This window comes from Myxocyprinus asiaticus, chromosome 11 (assembly GCF_019703515.2).
Source record: "Myxocyprinus asiaticus isolate MX2 ecotype Aquarium Trade chromosome 11, UBuf_Myxa_2, whole genome shotgun sequence".
Taxonomy (NCBI): domain Eukaryota; kingdom Metazoa; phylum Chordata; class Actinopteri; order Cypriniformes; family Catostomidae; genus Myxocyprinus; species Myxocyprinus asiaticus.
The window spans coordinates 16,084,186-16,109,387 of record NC_059354.1 but is presented as its reverse complement, the minus strand read 5'-3'; the positions used below and the strand labels follow the sequence as shown (position 1 = coordinate 16,109,387).

General features: G+C 39.2%; 1 protein-coding gene across 1 annotated transcript; it reads right to left on the bottom strand.

Annotated features, from left to right (window-relative positions):
* Positions 1-105: 105 nt before the first annotated feature.
* Positions 106-10,664, bottom strand: LOC127448465 (indian hedgehog B protein-like). Its single transcript, XM_051711000.1, has 3 exons — positions 9,820-10,664; positions 7,733-7,994; positions 106-3,508 (listed from the first exon to the last, which is right to left on the bottom strand). Exons 1-3 carry the CDS (start codon positions 10,117-10,119, stop codon positions 2,829-2,831), a joined length of 1,242 nt encoding a protein of 413 aa, XP_051566960.1. The 5' UTR covers positions 10,120-10,664; the 3' UTR covers positions 106-2,828.
* Positions 10,665-25,202: the final 14,538 nt, after the last annotated feature.

The following is a 25,202-nucleotide window of genomic DNA, read 5'->3' as shown; positions in this document are numbered from 1 at the left end:
TGTTTATTATTAATACATTTTACTGTATTTACCTCATGCGATCCCACGTCCACATGCGTGGACGTTGTATTTTGGCATCACTATACGCAACGCATAATTTTAATTAATTTAAACTGACTGAATACTGTTCACAACACTGTAGAATGTCATTTAAGAGTTAAACTTCTGGGGGCCTGGGTAGCTCAGTGTTAAAAGACGCTGCCTACCACCCCTGGAGTTCGCTAGTTCTCTAGTTCAAATCCCAGGGTGTGCTGAGTGACTCCAGCCAGGTCTCCTAAGCAACCAAATTGGCCCCGTTGCTAGGGAGGGTAGAGTCACATGGGGTAACCTCCTCATGGTCACTATAATGTGGTTCGTTCTCGGTGGGGTGCATGGTAAGTTGAGCGTGGATACCGCGGTGGATGGCCTCCACATGCGCTATGTCTCCGTGGCAACGCGCTCAACAAGCCATGTGATAAGATGCACGGGTTGACAGTCTCAGACGCGGAGGCAACTGAGATTCGTCCTCTGCCACCCGGACTGAGGCAAATCACTACACGACCACGAGGACTTAGAGCGCATTGGGAATTGGGCATTCCAAATTGGGTAAAAAAAGAGGAAAAAAGAGTTAAACTTCTTATACACCAAGTCACATGAAACATCCATGAAGCACATCTACTGTATGGGTGCAGAGCCAACAAAAGTGCCTCTGGTAAGAAACCTCTAAGTTTTTCATTGAAACCCGTTTTGGTGTAAAGACATCTCAAGTTTAGTTAGATATGCCGCTTTTAAAAATGCCAGCGTGCTGGTAAACATGTCCACAAACATGGATTTTGGGACATTATTCTCCAAAAGTTGAAAACAACATGAGAGTTATTTTGAATAACTTTCAACATGAACACATTTGTGGGGTCATTTCACTTAGTTTGAATATAAATTTTGTAATATTTTATTTTATCACTATACAATATGGTTCTATTCATTAACATTAGTAAATGCATTCCTATATTTACTGTGCATTTTAACAATGAGAATCAATGGGTTCATCCAAAATCTGAAAAATTTTGCTCTCAGAGGCTTTGTATGGAGTTGAATATAAGGTGCATTTCAAACTTTTCTGAGACCAGTGCAGACAGACAGCACAATGGAGGTTAAGTCATTCACTAAATAGGGAGCAAGGGAGGCAGCTAAATGCATTTAAGTGCATTCACTCCTAAAATCTGCCCAAAAGTTCAGTTTCAGGCTGCAAATGATGTTTGCACCACTCAACATGTTTGGCAGACATGGTACAATGGCAATAAGTACATAGATTCAGAATTTATAATGCTAAATTTTATTTTAAAATGGTTTGCAGTGATTGGATGATACTGGCTTTACAGAAAATCAGCTGTAATGTCTGCAACATCTCAAAAACATGAATAACCAACACTCTGGACTTTCTATAGCTTGGTATTATTGAAAAATTTCACAACGTAGTCCCGCTGTCCACATATGTGGACATGAATTTTTAGGAAACTATTTGTCCTAGAATTTTTTTTTTTTTTTTTTGCTTGTTTATCAGGTGCTACTAGTTACAAATCAAAAAGGAAAATGGAAAATGCACACAGCATTCACTCTCGGGTCTCAGGAGGTTAACCTAGCTTATACTTTTAGCTTGGAGTACTCGGAGTGAGACTACTCATAACAAACTGAAGTAATCTCTAAATAATGACAAAGGCACATATTTCCATAATCTTTAATTCTGAAAAATAGATCTTTAAATAGTTGTACAAATATTATATAATTTCTGACATATTTAAGTAAAAATGTAAATAATGCCACAGAACAGATAAATACAGTAAATTGTAATGGAAATATGAGTATTACGGCATAAAGCACACATATGTACTACATAAACTGGCATAAATGCTGCTGCTTATAACATTGCTACACATTGCACTGAGTAAACTCTTTCTGTAATTGTATTTTTGTATGAAGCCTTCATAAACGTTATGTACTCAAACCCTTATGTGTGCTAGATTTAGAAATACAGTGTACAATGTGACCATTAAATACTTGATTAAGCTGGGAAAGACACCACCACTTTTACAGTGAGAAACATGTACTGTGAGCATATGAATGAACACAAAACAGTTATGAACCCTAATGGACCTGAAAGTACAGCAGGTTTCTTTGTAGTTTGATAAGACATTGTTCTGATGTTGTAAAGGCATTGCATGTTTTCCCCAAGCTGTCTTTAAGTGTAAGTTGCTGAGGGTGTATTTGTGTGTGCCTTCCAGTCTCATTTCTTTTCAATCAACCCCAACCTTATCAGGTAAGGTTGGGCTGATTTCCTGTTGTTGAGTCATTGCATACCTGAGTACAAGCAAATTCTTGTGTAGTTTACCTGTTTAATTACTTCAGTGACTATAATGATATGTATATTTAATGTGTGTGTGTAGAACAATAAAGAACTATGTAAAAACGTGTGCGTCTTTGTATATATGTGAGAATGTTCCAGTGTTGGCAGTATAGAAAACCCATTTGAAAAAGTTGTTAAATATTTTTTACAAATGGGTTTTAAAGAATCAGTTTGGTCATGTCCATGTCCACTTATTTCCTCAAATGAGAGTCGACCCACAGAATTGCTGTATCCTTTTAGTCTTTTAATAGAAGTGTCTATTCAGAGTCATAAATGATTCTGTTCTTCATTTCAGAATTTGTTCCTCACTTCTTTCTCTCAAGTAGGATCCTTTCTTTGCCTGTTCCCTTCTTTTAGATCCTTTGATCCCATCCATTGTGTTCCTTCCCCCTAACGACTGAACACTTCTTTTTCTAGAGACATTCTCAGCCCCCCCCCCCCCTTCCTTTCATCTGTCATTGTCCATCATGCTCCAGGGGTGGAAATGTGCTGGGTCTAGCACATGAGTCCCAACCCAGTGCAGCAGTGAGGAATACCAGTGTATCCCCACATCCTGATGTCCAACTGGCCCTCCCCAGCTATAGAGTACCCTGAGTGGGCCAAAAGCCCAGTGAGCCAGCCAGTGCTGGTCCACGGCTGCATAGCAGGAGGAAACTATGCCATTGACCACCACTGTGCCATGGCGGGTGAGTGGAGCAAAAACACCCTTGTCCACCTGAATTTGGATCGTAGTGACCCGGGACAGATGCCCCTGCTGTCCTGCTCCTTGTGTGGACACCACACACTGACCTGGCAGCACGTCACTAGCAAATATAGATTGCAGCTCTTCCCTCACTACAGGCCCGGAGCAGTTCCCCTGAGATACAAACAGGAGATGAGCTGCCGTCAGGGTCAGTTTAGCACCAGAGTCTGTTTCGATGGTGTAGAACTGCTTCTGGACAGTAAGATCTCGGTCCAGGAAGGCGATAACTTCACTGTAGATGAACGGTCCGCTGCCGTCGCTTTTTGAAGATGCAAGTACTCTCTCACCAGGCTGTAAGCTCTCCATGTTCTTCATGCTACCATTCTCAACAGTGACGAGAGCCGATGCAGGAAAACAGCCCCCAGTCTTAGCAGCCACAGAGTGCTCTGAGAGAATGGGAGAGGAAGAAAGAGAACATTATAGGATGTTTTGTACAATGACAAAAATTAAGAAAGCACAAGTCAAATGTGCACAATAACCTAGAACAATTTCAAAGCATGTCATGGCGGGTTGTCCATTAAAGCTTTGGATTGTTCAGATATATGCATAGCGCAATGCCTTCCTCAGATTAATCTTCTTCTTTCGATCTAAGGAAGAATATGTGCATGACTCAACACACACACATTCACGTTTGTTTTTCTATCACAGAGGGGCTTTCCATTGGCTTCTGTTATTTTGTACTGAGCTAGTGATATTTTCATTCCCCTACTTAAACCTAACTCTAAGAGAAACCTTTTTGCATTTTTCAAATTTATATTAAATGCAAGGAAAAACCTCACATACTGTGTCCATTTTCTTCTATGGACAGAGTGTGAAAGCTTTTCTTTCCTTGCATTGACTTTTTGAGCCTACGCACCTAAATAAAGTAAATATAAACGTTTTTCAGTGTTTTTTCTGTGTGGACGTCTCAGCTGTTCAACTGTTTTAGATACAGTAGGGGAAGTGATCCAATTAAGCCAACCCAAGTTTTACATGTTTTCTAACAGAAATGTAAACAGCTTTACAATAAAGTGAGTCTTAAATCAAAGATTAATCTCTCATCTAAAAACTGATGTTATGTTTTGTCATAAACTGACTAAATTAAGTTTCTTTAATTGCAAACGTGAAAAGTCTGGAGTGGGCTTATAAAGGAACATGTGTACCTTTTACGCACACCTGTGCTCTTAATAAGCCCACTATGCTTTTAAAATGTGAATGCTTCACATTTAAGTACATTTACATTTTATGCATTTGGCTGACGCTTTTATCCAAAGCGACTTACAGTGCCCTGATTACAGGGACAATCCCCCTGGAGCAACCTGGAGTTAAGTGCCTTGCTCAAGGACACAATGGTGGTGGCTGTGGGGATTGAACCAACAACCTTCCACTTACCAGTTCAGTGCTTTAGTCCACTACACCACCACCATTCAAAACACCTCAGTTTTGATTACATTTGAGATTTAGACCACAAACATTCTAACCAGTAAATGAAATATTTAATTCCTAAATCCAGCAATCTTTAATCATATTTGGACAGTGCTTATCATTTTTGCTCTGCCTATTAATTTTCTCTCTGCAATGAAAATACAGTATGTAGAGTTGACAATTAATTCAATTTTTAAATATGAGGTTCAATGGGTTATTTGCTCAGTGGGCTTATTAGGGACAATAGAGGTCAATGGAAAATTAACCTCATTAAATTAGAGTCAGGGTAACCACATCCTATTTTTTTCGTGAACAAAAACACCATACACATGTTTGTTATTGATGTTTAAACAAATACAATAATTATTCTGCTTTTAAGCTATGAGCAAACAGGCTTTTCAAAAGGCACTGTTTCTTATAAGCCCGCATGAAAAGAAAGTTATTTTTCTGGATTAAAGGCAGAGCACTAAATCTTGTTTGAGCTCAAAAAGCTTCTTAAATATTTTCATTTAATGTGGTTATCAGCCGTTTTAATTCAATTTTTGTTCTTTTACTGCATCCATCTTTGTGACCATCATTTAGGCAGTGTCCTGCACCAACTCCAGATACTCATGAAACCCATTTTTTCAAATACAAATTATTGCTGTTAAATACAAAGAAAATAAATAAAGTTTTTGATTTATTAATCTCTTAATTTTTATTTATTTTTTTGTAATCACTCCTCATCCAGATTTTTTTTTTTTTCTTTTCTTTTTTTTTAGGTCTTCAAAAAATGGCCACCGAACAGTAGTAGCACATGGTCCCAAATGACTCAAGAACAAAACATTTGTTTTACTCCAAATAAGTAAAACAAAGTAAAATGATACCAACAAATATGTACATTTCCTCTGCAACAAACTGTTTCTCTTGCTTTCTGTCTTTTTTATATTTCAAAATAAATCTGCAAGCTGGCTTATATGGTACGTGGGCTTAATAGGGTAACTTCCACTATACATTAAGACATTATTTAGTATGTTTATTAAGGTGCTTTCTTCATTGGGACCATTGAATTGGCACACTCAATGTACGCCATTTCTGGTTGTATTACCTTGTGGGGACAATTGCTCCTGAAACTGTAGGCAAAACCTCCCCATGCAAACAGCCAGGAACACAAACACACTCCTGCTCTCATTGCAAACACGTAAAAATCCAATCAAACTGAAAGACGAGGTGGCAAAATAACCCACCGTGTGCAGGTAAACATTTCAAATGCCATCCTTCAAGCTAATTAGTTTATTCTTTTCACACAACTCCAGTCAGTAGGTAAAAATGCAATAAAAGCTAATAAATAACCACTTGATTTAATCTCAGCTCTCAATCTCTCCTGTCCAACAGAAGTGACTGGGGTCAAGAGCCGTGAATGCACTATAGAAACTGGAATGAGTCTCAAGTCTCCGTTGAGACCTACACAAATATTTGGGAAAGGTAAGTACCAAGGCCAGGTGATAAGACAGGCTGAGATAAGAGATCTGAGAAAGGGAACAACAGAATTGCCGTCTGGAAAACAAAGGAGCTGGTTAATCATCTCAGAACACTTTAGCAGTCAGTCCAACATCTTAAAGCAAATTCTCTGTCTCTCATATACACACCCACGAGTACACAAGAAACAAGCACTCTGAAATCTTTTCATGTATGCAAATTATATTTCTTGTTCTAATATTCCATTGTCCAGTTCTCCACCAATAGTATTCACTAACATCATGACTGAAAATATCTCATATGAAATTATAAGTTATTAGTAAGTGCTGAAAAATGTTATGGTGGACAGTACATGTTTCTTGTTTTCAACCAAAGAGACACTGAGGATCCTTAGATCATCTCACTATGAACTGACAAACTGCATATTTCTTACATTTATTCTGATTCTAAATACCTGAAATCTGGGAATAACAGTTCAGCCAGCTGAGGAACACACCTATAGAGGACTTTGATAAAGCAGAAGCAGACAACAGGTCTTTCTTGTGTTTGCACGCTCTATCAGAGAGATAACAGAAGTGCCTCACAAATGTCCACATTGAAGTCTCATTCCTCAATGACAATTGTGAAATACAGACAAAAAACTAACATTTAGACTATAAAACAACGGGTTAAAGCTAAATCCTCACTGCCACGACAATTTTATGTGCATTTTGTATTTGTTCATATACTGTACAGAATGTGTTTCTTCCATGAAACACAAAATGTTAAGCAGAATGTACACCTTAGTCACTATTCACTTTCATAGTAGGGAAAATGCAATCAAAGTAAAAGGGTGAACTATCCCTTTAACTTCCTTGAAATTCTAAACTGGAAACGTAGTGTGCACCAAATGATAATCCAGGTCAAACACTGCCATCAGAGACAATAAGAGAGTGCACTTTTACGTTCCAGCTTGTCTGGCCAATAATTTGGTCTCTGGTGACTCAGGTAGAGGTAGGTGTTTAAGGTTTAATGATGTGGTTTGTTACGTGTTTGTTACCTTCATCCGCGGTCTACCACTTATCTCACCCTAAGCTAATGAAAACTGACCACCTTCACCATTATAGGACACACCTCATCTAATTGCAGTCTGAATGCAAAAGAACCTTTCAACCTGAACTCTTTTCAGTTCAAACACCATAGATCAAATGGGGCCCACAAGCTCTGTGGACTGAATTTTTTTTTTACCACAGTCATAAACGTGTTTAAACAAAATGTCTAGAGAGCCAGATAGTTTATTCCAGTTTGTTTATAACATTAGATCACAGTTTTGATGGTTGGGAAGCATTAGTGTAATAATGCTCAATTAAATCAATGAAGTCCATGGCTGAATATTGGATAATTTTGCAATATTAATGATAAGTGTACATATAATGTATAAGGGAAAGTTTGTCGTCATTTGTAACCATGCTTTGCCTTAATTCGTTGTAAATGGTTCTACGGTGTGACAAATGAATTATTAAAAGTGCAAATATACATTTAGTATCTCGATTAATTAGGCCATAAAAGCTGCATGCATAATAATTATAAAAGAATTTACAAATGCTGTTTAAAATAGTTTTATAAGGAGTATAGCATGTCACACCACAGGTCATGTCAACTTCCCCAAAAGTATTTAATGATGTGTATGTACCCATCTAAATAGAGTTGTGTGGTATAGAGCAATATTGTAAATAGAATGAGAGTCATTTATTAAGTCTTAGCCCTACCTGACTTCACACTGCAGTGGACGTGAGCTTTGGACTCATAGTAGACCCAATCAAAACCGGCCTCCACTGCTAGACGTGCCAACATGCCATATTTATTGCGGTCGCGATCAGAGGTGGTGATATCAACAGCTCTGCCCTCATAGTGCAGTGAATCTTCAAAATGATGGCCGTCTTCATCCCAGCCCTCAGTCACCCGGAGCTTCAGCCCGGGCCACATGTTCCTCACTGAGATAGCCAGAGAGTTCAGCTTATCTTTACAGCGCTGTGAATGCAACACGGAAAGAGACTTGGGTTACACATGTGGAAGATGATGGTTTGCCTTTATTATATAGTTTTAAAAGGAATAGCCAAACAAAATATTTTCACTTAGAACCCTAAAGAGCTATAGGTTTCTTGCTGACAATGTGAGGCCAGGATTTAACTATACAGCTATTAAAAGTAAAGAACACTATGGTGAATGTCAGAAAGTACAAAGTTAAAAAAAACAAAAAAAAAAAAACACTTATTATGGAACAAGGAAATAGAGTGATAAAACTGATACAAATGACAGTAAATTATGTTATTTTTATATTCGATATAGCACATTATCTGGAGCTGTGCAAACAAATAATACTCGAAATGCCAAGGATCACCTCTAATGTGGGTTAACGTGTATGACAATAGTAATGCAGACATTGTGCCAAATAAATGTTTTCTTAAACAGGTTTATATCTACATTTTAATTATGTAAAAGATGAATAAGGTGGATCATACATGTTACATGTTTAGATATTCCCCTACATTTACCCTGTTTTGTGTTCCCAGTCCTTGCACTGTAAACTGAATAACACAAGTTAGGTTAATAAATTTCCTTTCCAAAATAAATGAGTTTTGATATACCTATATTAACTAACTGAGGTTTTACTGTATTCCTCCTTTTTACTTTAATGTTTTATACCAAATGCCATTGTGATTGTGTTACCACTACTCTAGTGTTTAATCCACAAAGAGTTTGTTTTCAAGAGCGCCCACGTAAAACATTACATCATCCAACAAATTATTGAATCATGAGAAGAACTGTCTGATGCTACAACCCACAAATACAGACCAAGTTATTTTTATCTTCCCACAGGTATTTCTCAATGACCAAGGTACAAACATGCCCACAGTTCTGAGAGTGATTCACTTTTACTCATTTAGCCTAACCACAGTCACCAGCCTTTAAACACAGGACAAAATTTTTTGCTTTTAAAAGCAAATTCATATTTTTAGCATGGAAACAAGAGCACATTGCCAAAGAACAGTACATACAGTACATAACTACTATTTCAAGACAAAATCTGTTCCATGATTTGGAAACAAAATAGTAGTAAATAAGTTCAAATCCATGACTCATTTATGATTTATTTATACAATGTTAATGTAAAGCACACACTGAATGGAAATTGATTATACTTCTATTAATTTCTGCCTCTTATTTGAGACCATCTTTTTATTCTCAAGGCTGTCTAATAAGAGAACAAATATTATGTTTAATGTTAAGTTTAGAATGGGTTACATTAAAAAAACTTGATTTTGTCCCAGTTTGTATATTACCTTCCACACCTGTCTTGGAAACACCTGCTCCCCTTCCCACACGATCATTTGAAGAATATACGAATGGTTCCTAATTAGCAAAGATAAAAGTTCTCTCGATGATTAAAATGATGATGATAAAATGGAAGATTTCAAGTTCTTTCTGTATTGTTTTGCGTGCGCACTAACCATCGATATTTAGAGCCAATGCGTAAAAGGAAAACTTTGACAAAGACGAGCACATGGGTAAACATTTGACAGGTTCTAGATTTGTCTTTGGACTATGACAACTTGTGAAAATGTTAGCCCGTTTGAATGGCGCCCAATTATAACTCACAACACAAACCGCTGTCAGCAATCAATTCCTCTGAAAGCTGCGAGGATCGATAAGAGCGCGTCGGTGGGACTGAGCAAAGGGCACACTGGTGAGCAACAGGTTTAATGTGCTTGCAATCGAATCAAAGCCACTGAGTGTCTTTCTAATGGGCAGATAATTGCATTCATTCCCGTTGCATTATCCAAGTGTTGCTCACCTGCGTCATGAGTCGATCCGCACCTGTGTTCTCCTCATCTTTGAAGATGATATCTGGGTTGTAGTTCGGCGTCAGCTCTTTAAAGCGCTCAGAGATCCTGGTTATCTTGCCTTCGTGTCTCCCGCTAGCTCCCAGTGTCTTTTCGGCTACATTTGGACTGAACTGTTTGTAATTAAGGGGTGTCAGTTTCTTCGGAGGCCGCCTTTTTCCATATCCCCTCCCCGGCCCACAGCCCTCGTTAACAGGTGCGAAAATCAGGGCGCAGCCGACGAGGAGCCCAAACACCACAGGGAGACGCATTCCACCCCAACCCGCCGGGCACTCCAACACGATCGGTACGGTGGCACAGCTTGCCGCTGAATTAGACACTACCCCCCCAGCAGATCCTTATTACCCCCCACGGGGTAAAAGATGGGGGGTGGAGGACAAAATCTCTACTTCTTGATCACCCTTATCCTCGTCATCGTCAGTGCGTAAAAGTTAAGTCGGTTTACGCAGAGGCTGTCATGGAGAGACGCTGGAGAAAAGATCCAGTGATACCAAGTGTTCAGTGCCCATAGAATGCGCAACGTTGGTCTCTCGAGAAAAACACAGAAATGAGAATGAGCAGGCAAGTCCATTTATTTATCTAACAGACTCTAGGCGAGAGAGTGATACGGTGTAACTCCGTCGCAGACCAGGATTGTCAGAGGGGCTGCTGCTGTCTTTGAACGAGCTCCTTTGGCGCACGTCTTCCACTTGAATCGGGAATTAAAGTGATCTGAGTTGCCACCGGCGCACTAAGACCGCACCCTGGCAGTTTTTGGCCCCTCTCTTTCCCTGCCTGCCACTCCTCCCCACGGGTTACATCGTGTGCGTCGTATACCCACCGGCTCTCTTTAACGCCTCACAGCGCATGACTGGGCAAACACAAGTCCCAGGGACGAACTGTGGACTCAGACGCTCCCATTCATAGATCCACAAATAGAGCGCAAGAGAACGAGCCTAGCTGCTCCTCAAACAAACGTGAGTGAATATTGCCCTCCCCGCCTACCTGTTCATAACATGAATACACTAAGGAAGCATACTGGTCTAGAACCTGGGCGCACTCATTGGAATGATTGAATTATATTGATCAGCAGACACCCCTTTGTTCAGGATCAGTAACAGGTGTAACCATATCGCATATGTGAATTAAGCAGTATCACATATTCAAAGTGCTGTTGTTATGCAGGCCTACTAGTGAAGTTGTGAGTTTTGAACTAGTAACGTTTATGAATCTTCTATTTTAAAAAAGTGTTTTTATATGTGTGTGTGTGTATATATATATATATATATATATATATATATATATATATATATATATATATGTAATCTCCAGAAATGGCTACTGAAAGAATTTATGAAAGTTATTAGCCGCTTTTCAACCATCTTGCAAAGGGTTCTCGGGACTCGGACCTCTCATGGCCAATCATGAGTCTCCACGTCACAACAGGCGTTCCACCAGCACCGTTCTCTGTCCTAAGCATGATTTGCTAACTCTGGTTTACGGTTTGTAATCGAACGGTTACTCAACGTGCTCAGAACCAGTCAGACCAATGGTGAAAAATCTCTTAAAATAAATTCTGAAAGAAAATCAACAATATTATAGAGTGCAACAGAGCCCACTTTTTCAGCCATCTTGGTTCTTGAAGTGTTTTCCCATTCATTATTTCCATAGGGATCTCACAGAAGTCTTTCTAAGCCATATACAGTACCAAACAATGAGTTCCTACTGTAGGTGCATCAGAAAATTACAAGTTTTGATTTTGAAAAAAAATAAATAAATAAATTGTACTTGAAAATTGGACACAAAGATGAAGGTATGAGACTTTTAGTGTATCTAACGTCTTTATTGAGGGAATAAACTACAATCTCATGATGATATAATTGCACAGAATGTTCATAGCCCTCAAGTATTATTCAAGACTATAAATACCATTTTAAAACCAGAAGACAATTTTTACTCCGATCTATCAACAAATACCTGTGAAATGTTTTTCAAGTTTTTTTTATTGAAAAGATTGAGAATATAAGAACTTCTATTACACCTGATCCATCTGGTTTATTTGATATAATCCCTTGCACTAGTAAGTTCGGTCAGTTTGAGGCAGTTTCACTTTCACATATTAAGGACATTGCTTCACACTTAAAATGAACCTCCTCACCCTGTGATGTTGTCCCTCCTAAATTATTTGTTCAGCTTCTTGACATATTTGGTCCTAGCATTCTCTCAATTATAAATAGCAGTTTAACCAGTGGTTTTATTCCATCCAGCCTTAAACATGTGGTTGTCCAGCCACTTATCAAGAAAACAAATCTAGATCCTTCAGATCCAAAAAATGTTCGGCCTATCTCCAAGTTGCCGTTTATATCCAAATTATTAGAAAAGATTATTTATACACAGCTTTCCTCTTACTTAATAGAAAATGAGGTTTTGTGTCTGGACATAGCACTGAATCAGCTCTTCTTAGGGTAACAAATTACATTTTATTGAAGTTGGATACTAGTAGCTGTGTTGTTTTAGTGCTGTTGGTTCTCAGTGCAGCAATAGATCATAACATCTTTATTGAATGGTTAAGGTTGCATGTTGGAATACAGGGTAATGCTTTAAGCTGGTTTCCCTCATACTTGAATATTAGGTCTTTTTCTGTAAAAATGGGCAATTTTGTGTCATCATCAGCTCCGATAACCTGTGGGGTTCCACAAGGATCTATTTTAGGACCAGTTTTATTCTCATTATATATGCTTCCTCTTGTTGCTATTTTTAAGAAATATGGTATTTCGTATAATTTTTATGCGGACAACACGCAAATGTTCTTCCCTTTGAAGCCAGGTGATGATGTATCTGTTAAAACTCTCTGTGAATGTATGAAAGATGTAAAAAGATTGATGGATAACAACTTCCTCCAATTAAATGATAATAAGATATTTAAATTTATATATTTTTGGCACTAGTAGCTGTGTGAATAATTATACAGAAGGTCTAGGCCCATTGTCATCTAATCTGTGTGCCTATGTCAAAAATCTGGGTTTAATTTTTGACTCGGAGTTCAAATTTGATAAGCAGATAAATTCTGTGGTAAAGAAAAGCTTCTTTCAATTGAGAAATATTGCCAAACTTAAATCTGTCTTATTATTTAATGATTTGGAGAAAGTGGTTCATGCTTTTATTTCATCATGTCTCGATTATTGTAATGCACTATATCTGGGTATTAATCAACAATCATTATCAAGACTTCAAAGGGTACAGAACGCTGCAGCAAGACTGCTGACAAACACAAGAAAGAGGGATCATATATCCCCTATTCTGGCATCGCTGCACTGGCTAGCTGTCCAATTTAAAGTGCAATATAAGGTGTTGTTGTATGTTTTTAATGCCTTACACAATCTGGCTCCTGATTATATCTCTGAACTTATTGTCATTCGTAACTCCCATAGATTTCTTCGATCGAATAACCAGCTGCTTCTTGATGTTCCCCGATCACGGTTCAAGGGTAAAGGAGATCGTGCATTCTCTGTTGCCGCACCAAAGTTGTGGAATGGTTTACCTTTGTCTGTCAGAGCCTCAACATCTGTCAATATGTTTAAAACCTGTCTCAAGACGTATTTGTTTAGTGAAGCATTTGGAACATTGAAGGTTCTTGTTATTTTTCTTCATTTTAATTTAATTCAATTTAATTTTTAAGTCTTTTTATATCATTGTATTGTTTTATTGTAATCGTACAGCACTTTGGTAAAGTGCTCTACAAATACATTTTGATTTGATTTGATGATGCATTGCGAATGGCATAGTGGTCGAACTAAAAATATAGAAAATGATTTCGGTGCGCTTTGTAATTTTTTGAATATGTTGTCGTGGACTTTCACTGAAACCTAGGGACATGGATGTAGCATCATTTAAACACAACAGTTTTCAGGTACAGATGCCATTGGAGAAATTCACTATTTACAGTTAGCCATGACTAATTTAATTCATGTGTGAAAGTGTCCAAAAACAGGGTGATTACTGAGAGTTAAGCTAGTAGTATTCAGCTGGTCATGTGATGCTAACATGGATGCCCCCATGAAGGTGCCCCTCCCCCATGTAGAATACAACAGCTTTTATAAGGTAACTTATTTGACTGGAGTCTTCTTCCTTTAAAGAGCTCATTATTTCACACGTTTAAAAATAACTTTTTTAATGAGTAAAACATTGCCTTAAAGGTGCACTCAGTATTTTTTTTGCCCATTAAAAAAGTTTTACTTCTAAAGAAATTTAGCTGTAATTTTGAAACATATGTATAAAATCATGACCACTCACATGAGATGACGACTGTAGTCATATCAGTAACCTTAAGCTGTTTTATTCTACATGGGGCAGGAGCACCCTCATGGGGGCAGCCCTATTAGCATCACATGACCAGCTGAATACTACTTGCTTAATCTTAGAAACCGTCTTGTTATTGGACAGTTTCGCTCTTGGATTAAATTAATCATGCCTGATTGTGAATGGTGAATTTCTACAAGCATCTGTAACTAAAAACTATTGAATGATTTTGAATGATGCTGCATCCACACCACTAGGTGTCACTGTCCAAGATGACACAAGCAAAAAGTTACTGAGTGCACCTTTTAAGTTGTTTATTATAAGGATAGAAACAATATATTTAAAGTTTATTGCAAAATATTCATACATGTACAAATTCATAAGTAGTTTGAGAATGTAGGGACACCAACTCATCTGCGTCATTCATAGTGCTTCATAGGAGTGAGCGGTCGCAGCAGAGCTCCATTTACATGGAGGAACAGAGTGATACAAGTAGTGAAGCTTCTCAGTGCTGTCGGACTGTACAGTTTGTCAGCACTCTTGGAACACCGCTCGTCCAATCAGCTTTGAAGATGAGAACTAACTGTTGTATAATACCTTATAAAATATGGCCAAAACAATTGTTTTTAAAATGTAGTGGAACTGAAAACAAACACAAAAGACTTGTGAAAACATAAAATACTGCCCATGACAACCTTTTATTTTAATGCATAAGTATTTGCTTGGTATTTGAGAGATTACAGTATCTATATATAGTATCAGTATCTGCATATCAGTTGCTCAAGAGCTCTCATTTTTATCAGATATTAAGAAAGCTTCAGTGTATACTAGCCGGTGCTGAGGTGATGGGCAGTGGTGGGACCTGCATGAGGGGTTCACTGTTCTAATTGCAGATGAAGCCAGTAAAGAGGGCCCTGTTTACCAGCTTCATCTGCATTTAGAACAGTGAAGAGGGGAGCATATAGCTTGAAAGAAGGTTACACAGGAGCAGCTCTATTCTGCCGCACTGAGAGAAGACGCTCCACTTACACAAGTGAAGACTGTGTGTATGTAGCCAGTGGTGAGGACCTTAAGAACTGTTAAATCCATGACACTCAAACTCTGTTCACTTTCTCTTTAAATGAGGTAAAGGAAACAGACCCAAATCTTCCAAATTAGCTATGCAAATATTTGCCGGAAAGAGGCTAGTGGTTTTGTGCCCATTTCAAAAACAAATTTAACAGACATGGGGTTTGGTGTTGATTTACTTTTTTATTATTTACATCTGTAAATATCAAAGTATTTTAGTTCAGGGGACGGGGGTCCTCATTTGGAACAGGTAGTTAAAGATTGTAATTGAGCGAGTGAGCAAAACACTACTGTCACTCTTTTGCTCTCACTTTCACTCTCTCTCACCTTGACAACTTTTCAGTACGGTCCCTTATCCTGTCCTACAGGTTGATTTGAAAAGGTATGCCTGTCTTATCCATCCTTTGTTCACTCACTCATGGCTCACAATGCTCTATCTGTATCTCTAATCTGTTCCATAAATCATCTTTGCCTTTTTCATTCCTTCCCTGGTGGTTGTCTCTGTTAACCTGGTGCATATATTAATAGGGTGGCCAGATGTCCTGATTTTCCCAGGACAGTCCCATATTTAAGCACTTTTTCTAGTGTCCCGACTTATTCTGAAAAGATTGTGTTTTGACCCGTATTTCCCCTCTCCTAAAATTTCTCTATCGCCTATGTGGCTTTCTCAGACACGTGAGTATTCTAATCAAAGGTAGCCAAGGATACGGCTTGTAAAACCAGTAAAATCACACTGTTATTTGAAGTACATGATTGGATTAAACTATCCAATCACAATCCCCTATCAATAGATGTCCAGTCAGTGAACTGATTGAAGAGTCAGTTTGAAAGAGCACACAGATGAAATTGCAGCTGGAAAAATGTCAAGGAAGCGTGCATGTACATTTAATGAGGATTCTTAAAAAGGAGTCACAGACAGAGCCTAGTAAAGTGAGGTGTGAGATTTGTGGAGCTCGCTTTGCCATCGCCCATGGAGGCTGCACCGACATAGTGCAGCATGTTCATACAAAAAAGCATGTGGATGCTGCTAAAAGTAATTGTGCCACACCAAGTGTTAGCATTGTTTTTTTTGTTTTTTTTTTGTGTGAAGCAAAGTTCAGAATCAGACAAGGTGCACACAAGTGAAGGACTTTTTGCTTATCATTCAGTTGTGCACAGCCATAGTTTTCAGTCGGCTGCACTGCAAAATTGATCAAGAGATTGTATGATCCGAAATTTTCTTCTGCCTGCCCCAAATCTGAAGCTGTCATATGCAATGTACTTGCTCCTTTGTCAGATGAAGAAGTTCAGAGTGATATGCACAAGTGCAAGACCATCAACTTCGGAGTCTTAGCCAAGGTTGTGGAGTTTGTTTTATGCCTGCCTGGGACATTTGCATCTGTGGAGTGTGTTCTCATTAATGAATGCAGCATGGACACCAGATAAATCTCGACTCAGTGTAACAGTCATGAAGGCAATGCTTTTTGTACGTCTTAATTTTGGACTGGACTGCTCTGCATTTTATGACAAACTCTTGAAAGACAAGCGCACACTGAGAAAAATAGCTGTCAATGAAAAGTATAAGGTGACAACAGTCACAGATGCGGAAGCACCCTCTACTTCGCATTGATCTGCGCCTAGCCAAGGATACGTCAATTTCATTTTTGCTGGGAGGGGGCTGTCCCGTTTTCCACAAGCAGGATCTGGTCACCCTATATATTAAAGGCCTTTCAACTTTTAAATTGTTACTTACAGGGTCCAAAATTAACTTTTTGCCAATGATGCTTTGAGAAAATGTATCGACCATGCAACTGTATTTTGCATTATTTTTTATTTAGTTATTTTTTATTTAATCTAAATAAACTGTATATTGATATTCATATGAAAAAAGTCAATCATAAGAAACAGTAATTTGAGTCTTCCACAAATTTGATGCCTATTAAAATCCCAAACACTTCTCTAAACTTATTTGACAGCTGACATACTTGCACTTGCTCACTTTCCCCATATCACACACAGAGAAGGGATGGATTTCTCTTGAGGTTCATGAGCCCTCTAGGAATCAGGTACTCAAAAGCAACATCAGCATGCGTGATTGGAATGTTAGTATGATCTTGTTTTGAAGTTTTTGCATCTTGACTCTGAAGATCACAGAGACACAATTACAGAGTTTGTGGATCCCACGGAGTGTGTCCTCTTCCCTTTGATGGATGTAAATAAAGACATGGCTCCTAGCAGGCCTGCCTATTGAAATTGGCTGTTGACAATGCTTCAGAAGTGGTCAGATCTGCTCAGAAATCCCTTATGCCTTCAAGAAAAGAGCCCACGTCCTTAAAGGCAGCTCAGCAGCGGCTGTTCCCCGTCAACCAGGCGATGGCAGTGGTTCAGACGCCAGCCCAGGCCCTTTTAGCATGAGTCCATTGATGTAGCAGAGTTATTAATTTGCCCTGTGAAATAAGAGGACACCAGGCCCAAAACAGAGGGAGATGGGTGCCTTTCAAATAATGCCAACCAGGGAGCCTTTCATCTGCTGTCAGTGGGGTGAGCGACTGGGTCTATTGGGTTCTCACATGGGCACAAGGGCTACCCACGGAACTAACCAACAAAGGGTGTGCAGGAGGGCAGAGGGAGACAGAGCACAGACAGGGAGGAGGAGGAGAGAGAGAAAGAACATGGGCAAAATGTTTTTTCTTCACTATTAACTGGTAAACAACTCTGTTTTTAGTTGTTTTCATTCTTTGGAATGCTGTTCTTGTGGATTGCGGTGAGATGCGTGTTCTGTGTGCCACTCATTGACTCCCTTCAAGGTAATAGCAGCTTTTTCCCCTCGCCACTTCCTGCTGTCCCTAACAGACTCAGGGGAAATAGGGGCAGCGCCCTCAAAATGCATTATAAACCTCAAAGGGCCTAAACGGCCTCCATTCTCCACTCATTCCCCTTTCCGTGGAAGCCCATATTAAAGTTTCTTTCTCTCTAAGGTCAAGTAATTTTTATTTATATAGTGCTTTTGACAACACACATCATTTCAAAGCATCTTTACAAAAAATTATGCTATAACAGAAAATGAAGCTGTAATGTCTGTAGTGTCTCGGAGTCATCATTGTGTAATGAAAACGTGATTGTAGATTATGCCTTCAAATATATGTATACAGTTGAAGTCAGAAGTTTACATACACCTTAGCCAAATACATTTAAAGAGCACCTATTATGGTTTTTAAACGTGCCTAATTTTGTTTTAAAGGTCTCATACAATAAATTTACATGCATCCATGGTCAAAAAACACTTAAATTCGCTCATAATTTAAATTGCAGTATTACCTTTTACTCCCAGTGTCAAAAAATGACTCGTTCAATTATCCGTTCTAAAGGATTCATTCTAAACTCCTCCTTTCAGAGAGCCTGCTCTGCTCTAATTGGTCAGATGTCCCAGTCTGTTGTGATTGGTCTACCACTTAGTGTAGTGTTTGAAGGCAGGTCAAAGCTGTTTGCAAGCAGCCAATGAAGACCAGAGGTGGGTTTTTTGTTACCAAATTACGTAGGTTAGTACAGGAAGTAAGTCTGGAATTACTAACGACTCGTTTCAGGTGTTCAGAATCAGTTCTTTCTTTTGGGAGTCAACTCCATTTGTTGTGCACTTTGATTTTTGAAACTTTGCAGAATTTTTTACATTCACAAACAGCTATATAACACACTACATGAAAGGTAATATTTGAAAAGCCATAATATGTGCTCTTTAAACTCGGTTTTTCACAATTCCTGACATTTAATCGTAGAAAACATTCCCTGTCTTAGGTCAGTTAGGATCACTACTTTATTTTAAGAATGTGAAATGTCAGAATAATAGAAGAGAGAATGATGTATTTCAGCGTTTATTTCTTTCATCACATTCCCAGTGTGTCATAAGTTTACATACAATTTGTTAGTATTTGCTAGCATTGCCTTTTTATTGTTTAACTTGGGTCAAACATTTTGGGTAGCCTTCCATAAGCTTCTCACAATAAGTTGCTGGAAGTTTGGCCCATTCCTCCAGACAGAACTGGTGTAACTGAGTCAGGTTTGTAGGCCTCCTTGTTCGCACACACTTTTTCAGTTCTGCCCACAAATTTTCTATCATATTGAGGTCTGGGCTTTGTGATGGCCACTCCAGTACCTTGACTTTGTCGCCCTTAAGCCATTTTGCCACAACTTTGGAGGTATGCTTGGGGTCATTGTCCATTTGGAAGGCCCATTTGCGACTGAGCTTTAACTTCATGGCTGATGTCTTGAGATGTTGCTTCAATATATCCACATAATTTTCCTTCCTCATGATGCCATCTATTTTGTGAAGTGCACCAGTCCTCCTGCAGCAAAGCACCCCCACAACATGATGCTGCCACTCCCATGCTTCACAGTTGGGATGATGTTCTTTGGCTTTCAAGCCTTACCCTTTTTCCTCCAAACATAATGATTGTCATTATGGCCAAAAAGTTCAATTTTCGTTTCATCAGACCAGAGGAAATTTCTCCAAAAAGTAAGATGTGCACTTGCAAACTGTAGTCTGGCTTTTTTTATGGCAGTTTTGGAGCATTGGATTCTTCCTTGCTGAGCAGCCTTTCAGGCTATGTAGATATAGGACTCATTTTACTGTAGATATAGATACTTGTCTACCTGTTTCCTCCAGCATCTTCACAAAGTCCTTTGCTGTTGTTCTGGGATTGATTTGCACTTTTCGCACCAAACTACGTTCATCTCTAGGAGGCAGAATGCATCTCCTTCCTGAGTGGTATGATGGCTGCGTGGTCCCATGGTGTTTATACTTGCATACTATTTTTTGTACAGATGAGCGTGGTACCTTCAGGCATTTGGAAATTGCTCCCAAGGATGAACCAGACTTGTGGAGGTCCACAATTTTTTTTTCTGAGGTCTTGGCTGATTTCTTTTGATTTTCCCATGATGTCAAGCAAAGAGGCACTGAGTTTGAAGGTAGGCCTTAAAATACATCCACAGGTACACCTCCAATTCAGTACATCTCCTATCAGAAGCTAATTGTCTAAAGGCTTGACATCGTTTTCTGGAATTTTCCAAGCTGCTTAAAGGCACAGTTAACTTAGTATATGTAAACTGCTGAACCACTGGATTTGTGACATAGTCAATTAAAAGTGAAACAATCTGTAAACAGTTGTTGGAAAAATTACTTGTCATTTTAGATGTCCTAAAGGACTTGCCAAAACTATAGTATGCTAATATTAAATCTGTGGAGTGGTTAAAAAAATGAGTTTTAATAATTTCAACCTAAGAGTTGGGCGCTTAGTTCAGGAGTGGGTTTGGTTATTAGCAATAATTAATAATTATGAAAGATAATTATTAAAATCAATAGGACATCGATTAGAATCAACAATAGCTCTTTAATCCTTCAAATCAACAATCATCAAAGATAACCATCAATTATCAAATTCAATAGAATATTAATTATCAAATATAATTATTAATTATTAAAATCAATAGAACATTGATTAAAATTAACATTAGCTTATTGATCCTGCAAATCAACAATCATCAAAGATAATTACCAATTATCAAAATCAATAGAATATTAATAAGGATTAATATTGCTGGGGCACCACCCTGGAATCAGGGACTAATAACCAGACAGTATAGCAGTCTCACTATAGGATTGTTCTCTTAGGAAAGTCAACTTCCAGATAACATCGACATTCAAAGGAAAACAATGAAGGCTTGAATCCGAGCACTGACATCCCCTGCCAGCCCATGACACAGGTGCATGCAGAACAATACCAAAACAATTCTCTTTAAAGTATAACAAAGTTTATTAATGCAGTAATATCAATTAATAATCAGTACAATGCAGTCAATAAACTTCCGACTTCCAAATACAAACTAAACAGTAACATGATATGGTAATAAATAAGCCTATAATACATGAGAGGAAGGTATGTGTGTGTGTGTGTGTGTGTGTGTGTGTGTGTGTGTAAGGAGTGGAGTGCACAAAATGATGGACGTGGCTCTCATAGAGAGTACATCATGCGAGGTTTCTGGCCAGAGAATGTGGCCAAGAATGCGGGCAGAGAGACTGGTTTATGGCATCTGCCCGTTTAACGCTCCGCTGGTACAATAACTTAGAGACAAAGCTGGGCTCTGTCGCCAAGTTATCTGTTCACCAAATGTATGTGTGGGTATGTTTGTGAGGGGTTTTGTGTGTGTGTGTGTGTGTGTGTGTGTGTGTGTGTGTGTGCGGTTAGTATGAGAGAGAGAGAGGACAGAGTGACGGCACCGAAGCCAGTTATAGCGATCGTGGGAGAGAAGGCAACCGTTAGTTTTATCACTCAGAGATGCAGTGAGCGGCTCGTAATCCGTCCACCACGGTCGTTCGTTCTTTAATGGAAAAACTCAGTGTGTCGGTCTCACCCGCGATGGCGGAAATACACAAAAAGTCCAACGTGGTTGGACGACAACACAGCAAATCTCATTTGTGGTAACAAAAAGTTACAGTAATACCTTTGAGTATTATTAGCAGCAATGAGCAGACTCGGCGGTCCGTAAACTGCACAAGCAATAGCCTTGATACACAAGAATAACACAATATAATAATCTCTGCCCAGACGTAAACCTCTTACTTGAGTCATGTAAGGATGCGGGTAGAATGTGTGTTCGTCCATTTGACTCTGACTCAGTTCATCGAAGCTCAGGTGATGAAAGGAAGCCGTTTCCTCGCTCTGTCGGCGGGTGGTACGGTGGCTGATTCTCAGCAGGTCGGTGGAGAAAACAGTAAAGTCGACTCAGTTGAAGAGGGAAGAGAAATCTTCTTTCTTCACTTCTACATGCAAATGGGCAAGATGCTGATTGCTCAGTGGTCTCCTTCGGATCCGTTAATATGCTCGGTGGAACACGGAGAAATCTCGGCTCGTCCAGCGAGATGAGATTGTATGGCCAAAGTTCAGGTACATACATTACTTCCTTGGGCAATGAGGCTACACCTGGTAGCAGCAGGGCTGCAACTATATGAGGCACATATTGTCGCTGGAAGCAAAGCTTTGAAGGAATTTCCGGGTTTTATAGTCTCAATGATGTCATGGTTGGGGGACGTGTTCTGTTGTGCGTTTCATCCAATAGGAGTTGATAGTTAGATCCTTCAGAATTTCACAAATAGGTGTAAAGTGAGCAAGGTTTCATGGGATCTGTAGTCTGTTTTGGACTCCCATTGTTTGATTTTGGCACCATTGTTGTGGCTGTGAGGCTTCTAGTGTTCCTACAGGCCGCAGTCAGGCTTTATGACTGTGTGTAGGCCTGCCTTTGTCTCCTATATGTGTACATGAGGCCCAACATACTGTAAGTATACGTAAACTTCTGACTTCAACTGTACATATATATGAAGGCTTTAGTTGGCAATTTATTGTATATGTATTCCATTTTAGGAGAGTGTAGTCCATCCTTTGACAGTTGATGCAGGCAGAACTCGGCGAGGGGCATCACAGTCCAGCTGGAAGCTTATGGCAGTTAATTTTCAGTGAAGTCCATCCTAAGTCCAAGGTTCAGGCAGTGGCCAGTGAAGTATCCCATGTTTTACAGTTGGAGTTGGCAGTAGTTCAGCCTCTGTGAAGTCCATCATAGTAGACAGAAGTGATGTCTGACTGGCATTGCAGTATGTAGTCATCACTCAGCGACACGTAGTAGTGGGAGTAGGACATCCAGCAGGACTGGGGCTTGATCTAGCAGGCTCTGGTAACCTCAGGATATGTATCCAGAGGTTGATACAGGGGAACAAATAGAATAATATTAGCATAGTTGCTACTCACTTTAATGCAGAGTTATAGAATATGAGAAGTGTTTCCGGTTCCAGCAGACCTGACTAATGTAGCAAAACTATGAGTATAGGGATAAATTAGGTGTATGCCAAGCTGAAAAGATTAGTCTTTAGTTTAGACTTAAAGTGAGAGAGTGTGTATGTGTCCCGAACAATGCCAGGAAGACTATTCCGTAGTTTAGGAGCCAAATAAGTAAAGGATCTACTTCCTTGTGTGGATTTTGATATTTTAGGTATTATTAACAGGCCGTATTATTTTGGGATCATAGTGAACGTGATGGATTATAGCCAAATAGAAGGTCACTTAGGCAAAATACTGTGGATGCTGTTCTACAAACATTCAAAATGTGTTTTTCAAAGGACAGATTGCTATCAAATATAACTCCCAAGTTCTTTGCTGTAGAAGACAATGTAACAGTACATCCATCGAGAGTCTAATCATATTTTAGCAGCTTATATTTTTTTGGTTTTTGGTCCAACAATTAGTACTCTGTTTTGTCAGAAATGAGTAGAAGAAAATTTCTAGCCATCCAATCTTTGATATAATCTTTGACATTGATACACTCTGCTAACTTGGAGAATTGGGTAATTTCATTGGGTTTCAAAGAAATATAAAGTTTGGTATAATTGGCGTAACATTGAAAACAAATTCCACATTTCTTGATAATGTCTCCCGGGGGAAGCATATACACGGAGAAAAGCAGAGGCCCTAAAACTGATCCATATGGAGTGCCTTAACTGGACTTAACTTTAGCTTCAAATGACAATTCCCTGTTTACACCAACAAAGTGGTTGCAGTCGGATAAATAAGACCTAAACCAAGCTAATGCCTGTCCACAAATTCCAACATAATTCCAACATAATTCTCAAAGCCTATCCAAGAGAATGTTGTGATCTATGGTGTCGAAGGCAGCACTAAGATCTAAAAGCTCTTACACTTTCCTACTTCTTTTTTGAAAAGACCAACATTGCTGGTCACCATGGTGGTTTGTTGGTGCCCCAATCAGGCTTTTTAACTAGCCTAGCCATCTAGACTCCTTTGGCCATGCTGGTTATTTAGCACTTTATGAACAATAGCTATTCTAGTCCACCAGCTAGACCAGCACCAAACCAGCATAAACAAGCTTAGACCATCATGACATTGTAAGCTGGTCTTTTCAACAGGGTTCTTTTCTTGCAGGGCACCTAAATCCCAACCTCGTTACCACTCACTCCCAGAAGTTTAGAGCCATTCTGAAGTCTCTAGAGGCCACAGAGTTTCCCTGTTTTGATTGGACCAGAGACAAGAGATGTCATTGAATTCATTCATGCATGCAAGGAGTTGCTGCACAGTGTCGATAAATGATTGCTCCGTTCGTTCACATGCAGCTGAGCACGAGGAGTGGTTGGGGCAGTCACAGTTGGAGCGAGCAGGGAAAAAATAATACCAGAGATGTATAAAAGCAGAGGCTAAAAGCAGCATGAGCTAGCCGCCTGCTAAAAAAACAAAGTACTGCCCAGGGGACAAGCTCAGGGTCGGGCAGTGTGGATCGGACTTGCCACAGCTACGTCTCCATACGTTAGTGCTCCTGCCAAATGGCTGTAATTGAGGCCTAAAGTCAAGAGCCCTGAATAACTCAATGCATCAATAGCAGCCTGTGGGACCTCCCCCCTCTATGTTTCTCGTTTTACCTATAACCAACCACCTTTTTTCCCTCTGACAACCTTAAACCTCACTCACCTCCACTGGCTGAGTTGACCTTTACTTTCAGCTAAATATACAGTATTGTAACAGTTCTGAGGTGAGATGAAAGGTGGATCTCAGTGTTTCTGCTTCTAGCGTTAGCTCTAGAATATTTTTTTTTTTTCGCTAGGGTTAGTTCACCCAAAAATGAAATGTCAGCCATCATTTACTCACCCTCATGTTCTTTCTTTGTTCCGTGGAACACAAAAGGAGATGTTAGGCAGAATGTCATGGACTGGCAGCTTCAGTCACCATTCACTTTCACTGTATGGAAAAAAAAATCTCCTCTTGTGTTCCACTTAAGAAAGTAAGACATTGGGGGATTAGAAGAAAACAATATTTTCTTCATGGCTTGCTCATACACCAGTTGAATTCGAGTGAAGATGTCACACATTGTGGCCCATATTTAAAGAACTTAAAAGACGTCAAAGCTGTTTTATGTTCATGGGGATAATGCTAATTATAAGGATGATGACAATTACGAT

Excerpts from the sequence above, each read along its gene's own strand:
- LOC127448465 (XM_051711000.1), bottom strand. The coding sequence starts at position 10,119 with ATGCGTCTCCCTGTGGTGTTTGGGCTCCTCGTCGGCTGCGCCCTGATT. Across the intron at positions 7,995-9,819 it reads CGGATCGACTCATGACGCAG|CGCTGTAAAGATAAGCTGAA; the intron begins GTGAGCAACACT and ends TTGCATTCACAG. Across the intron at positions 3,509-7,732 it reads CCACTGCAGTGTGAAGTCAG|AGCACTCTGTGGCTGCTAAG; the intron begins GTAGGGCTAAGA and ends CCATTCTCTCAG.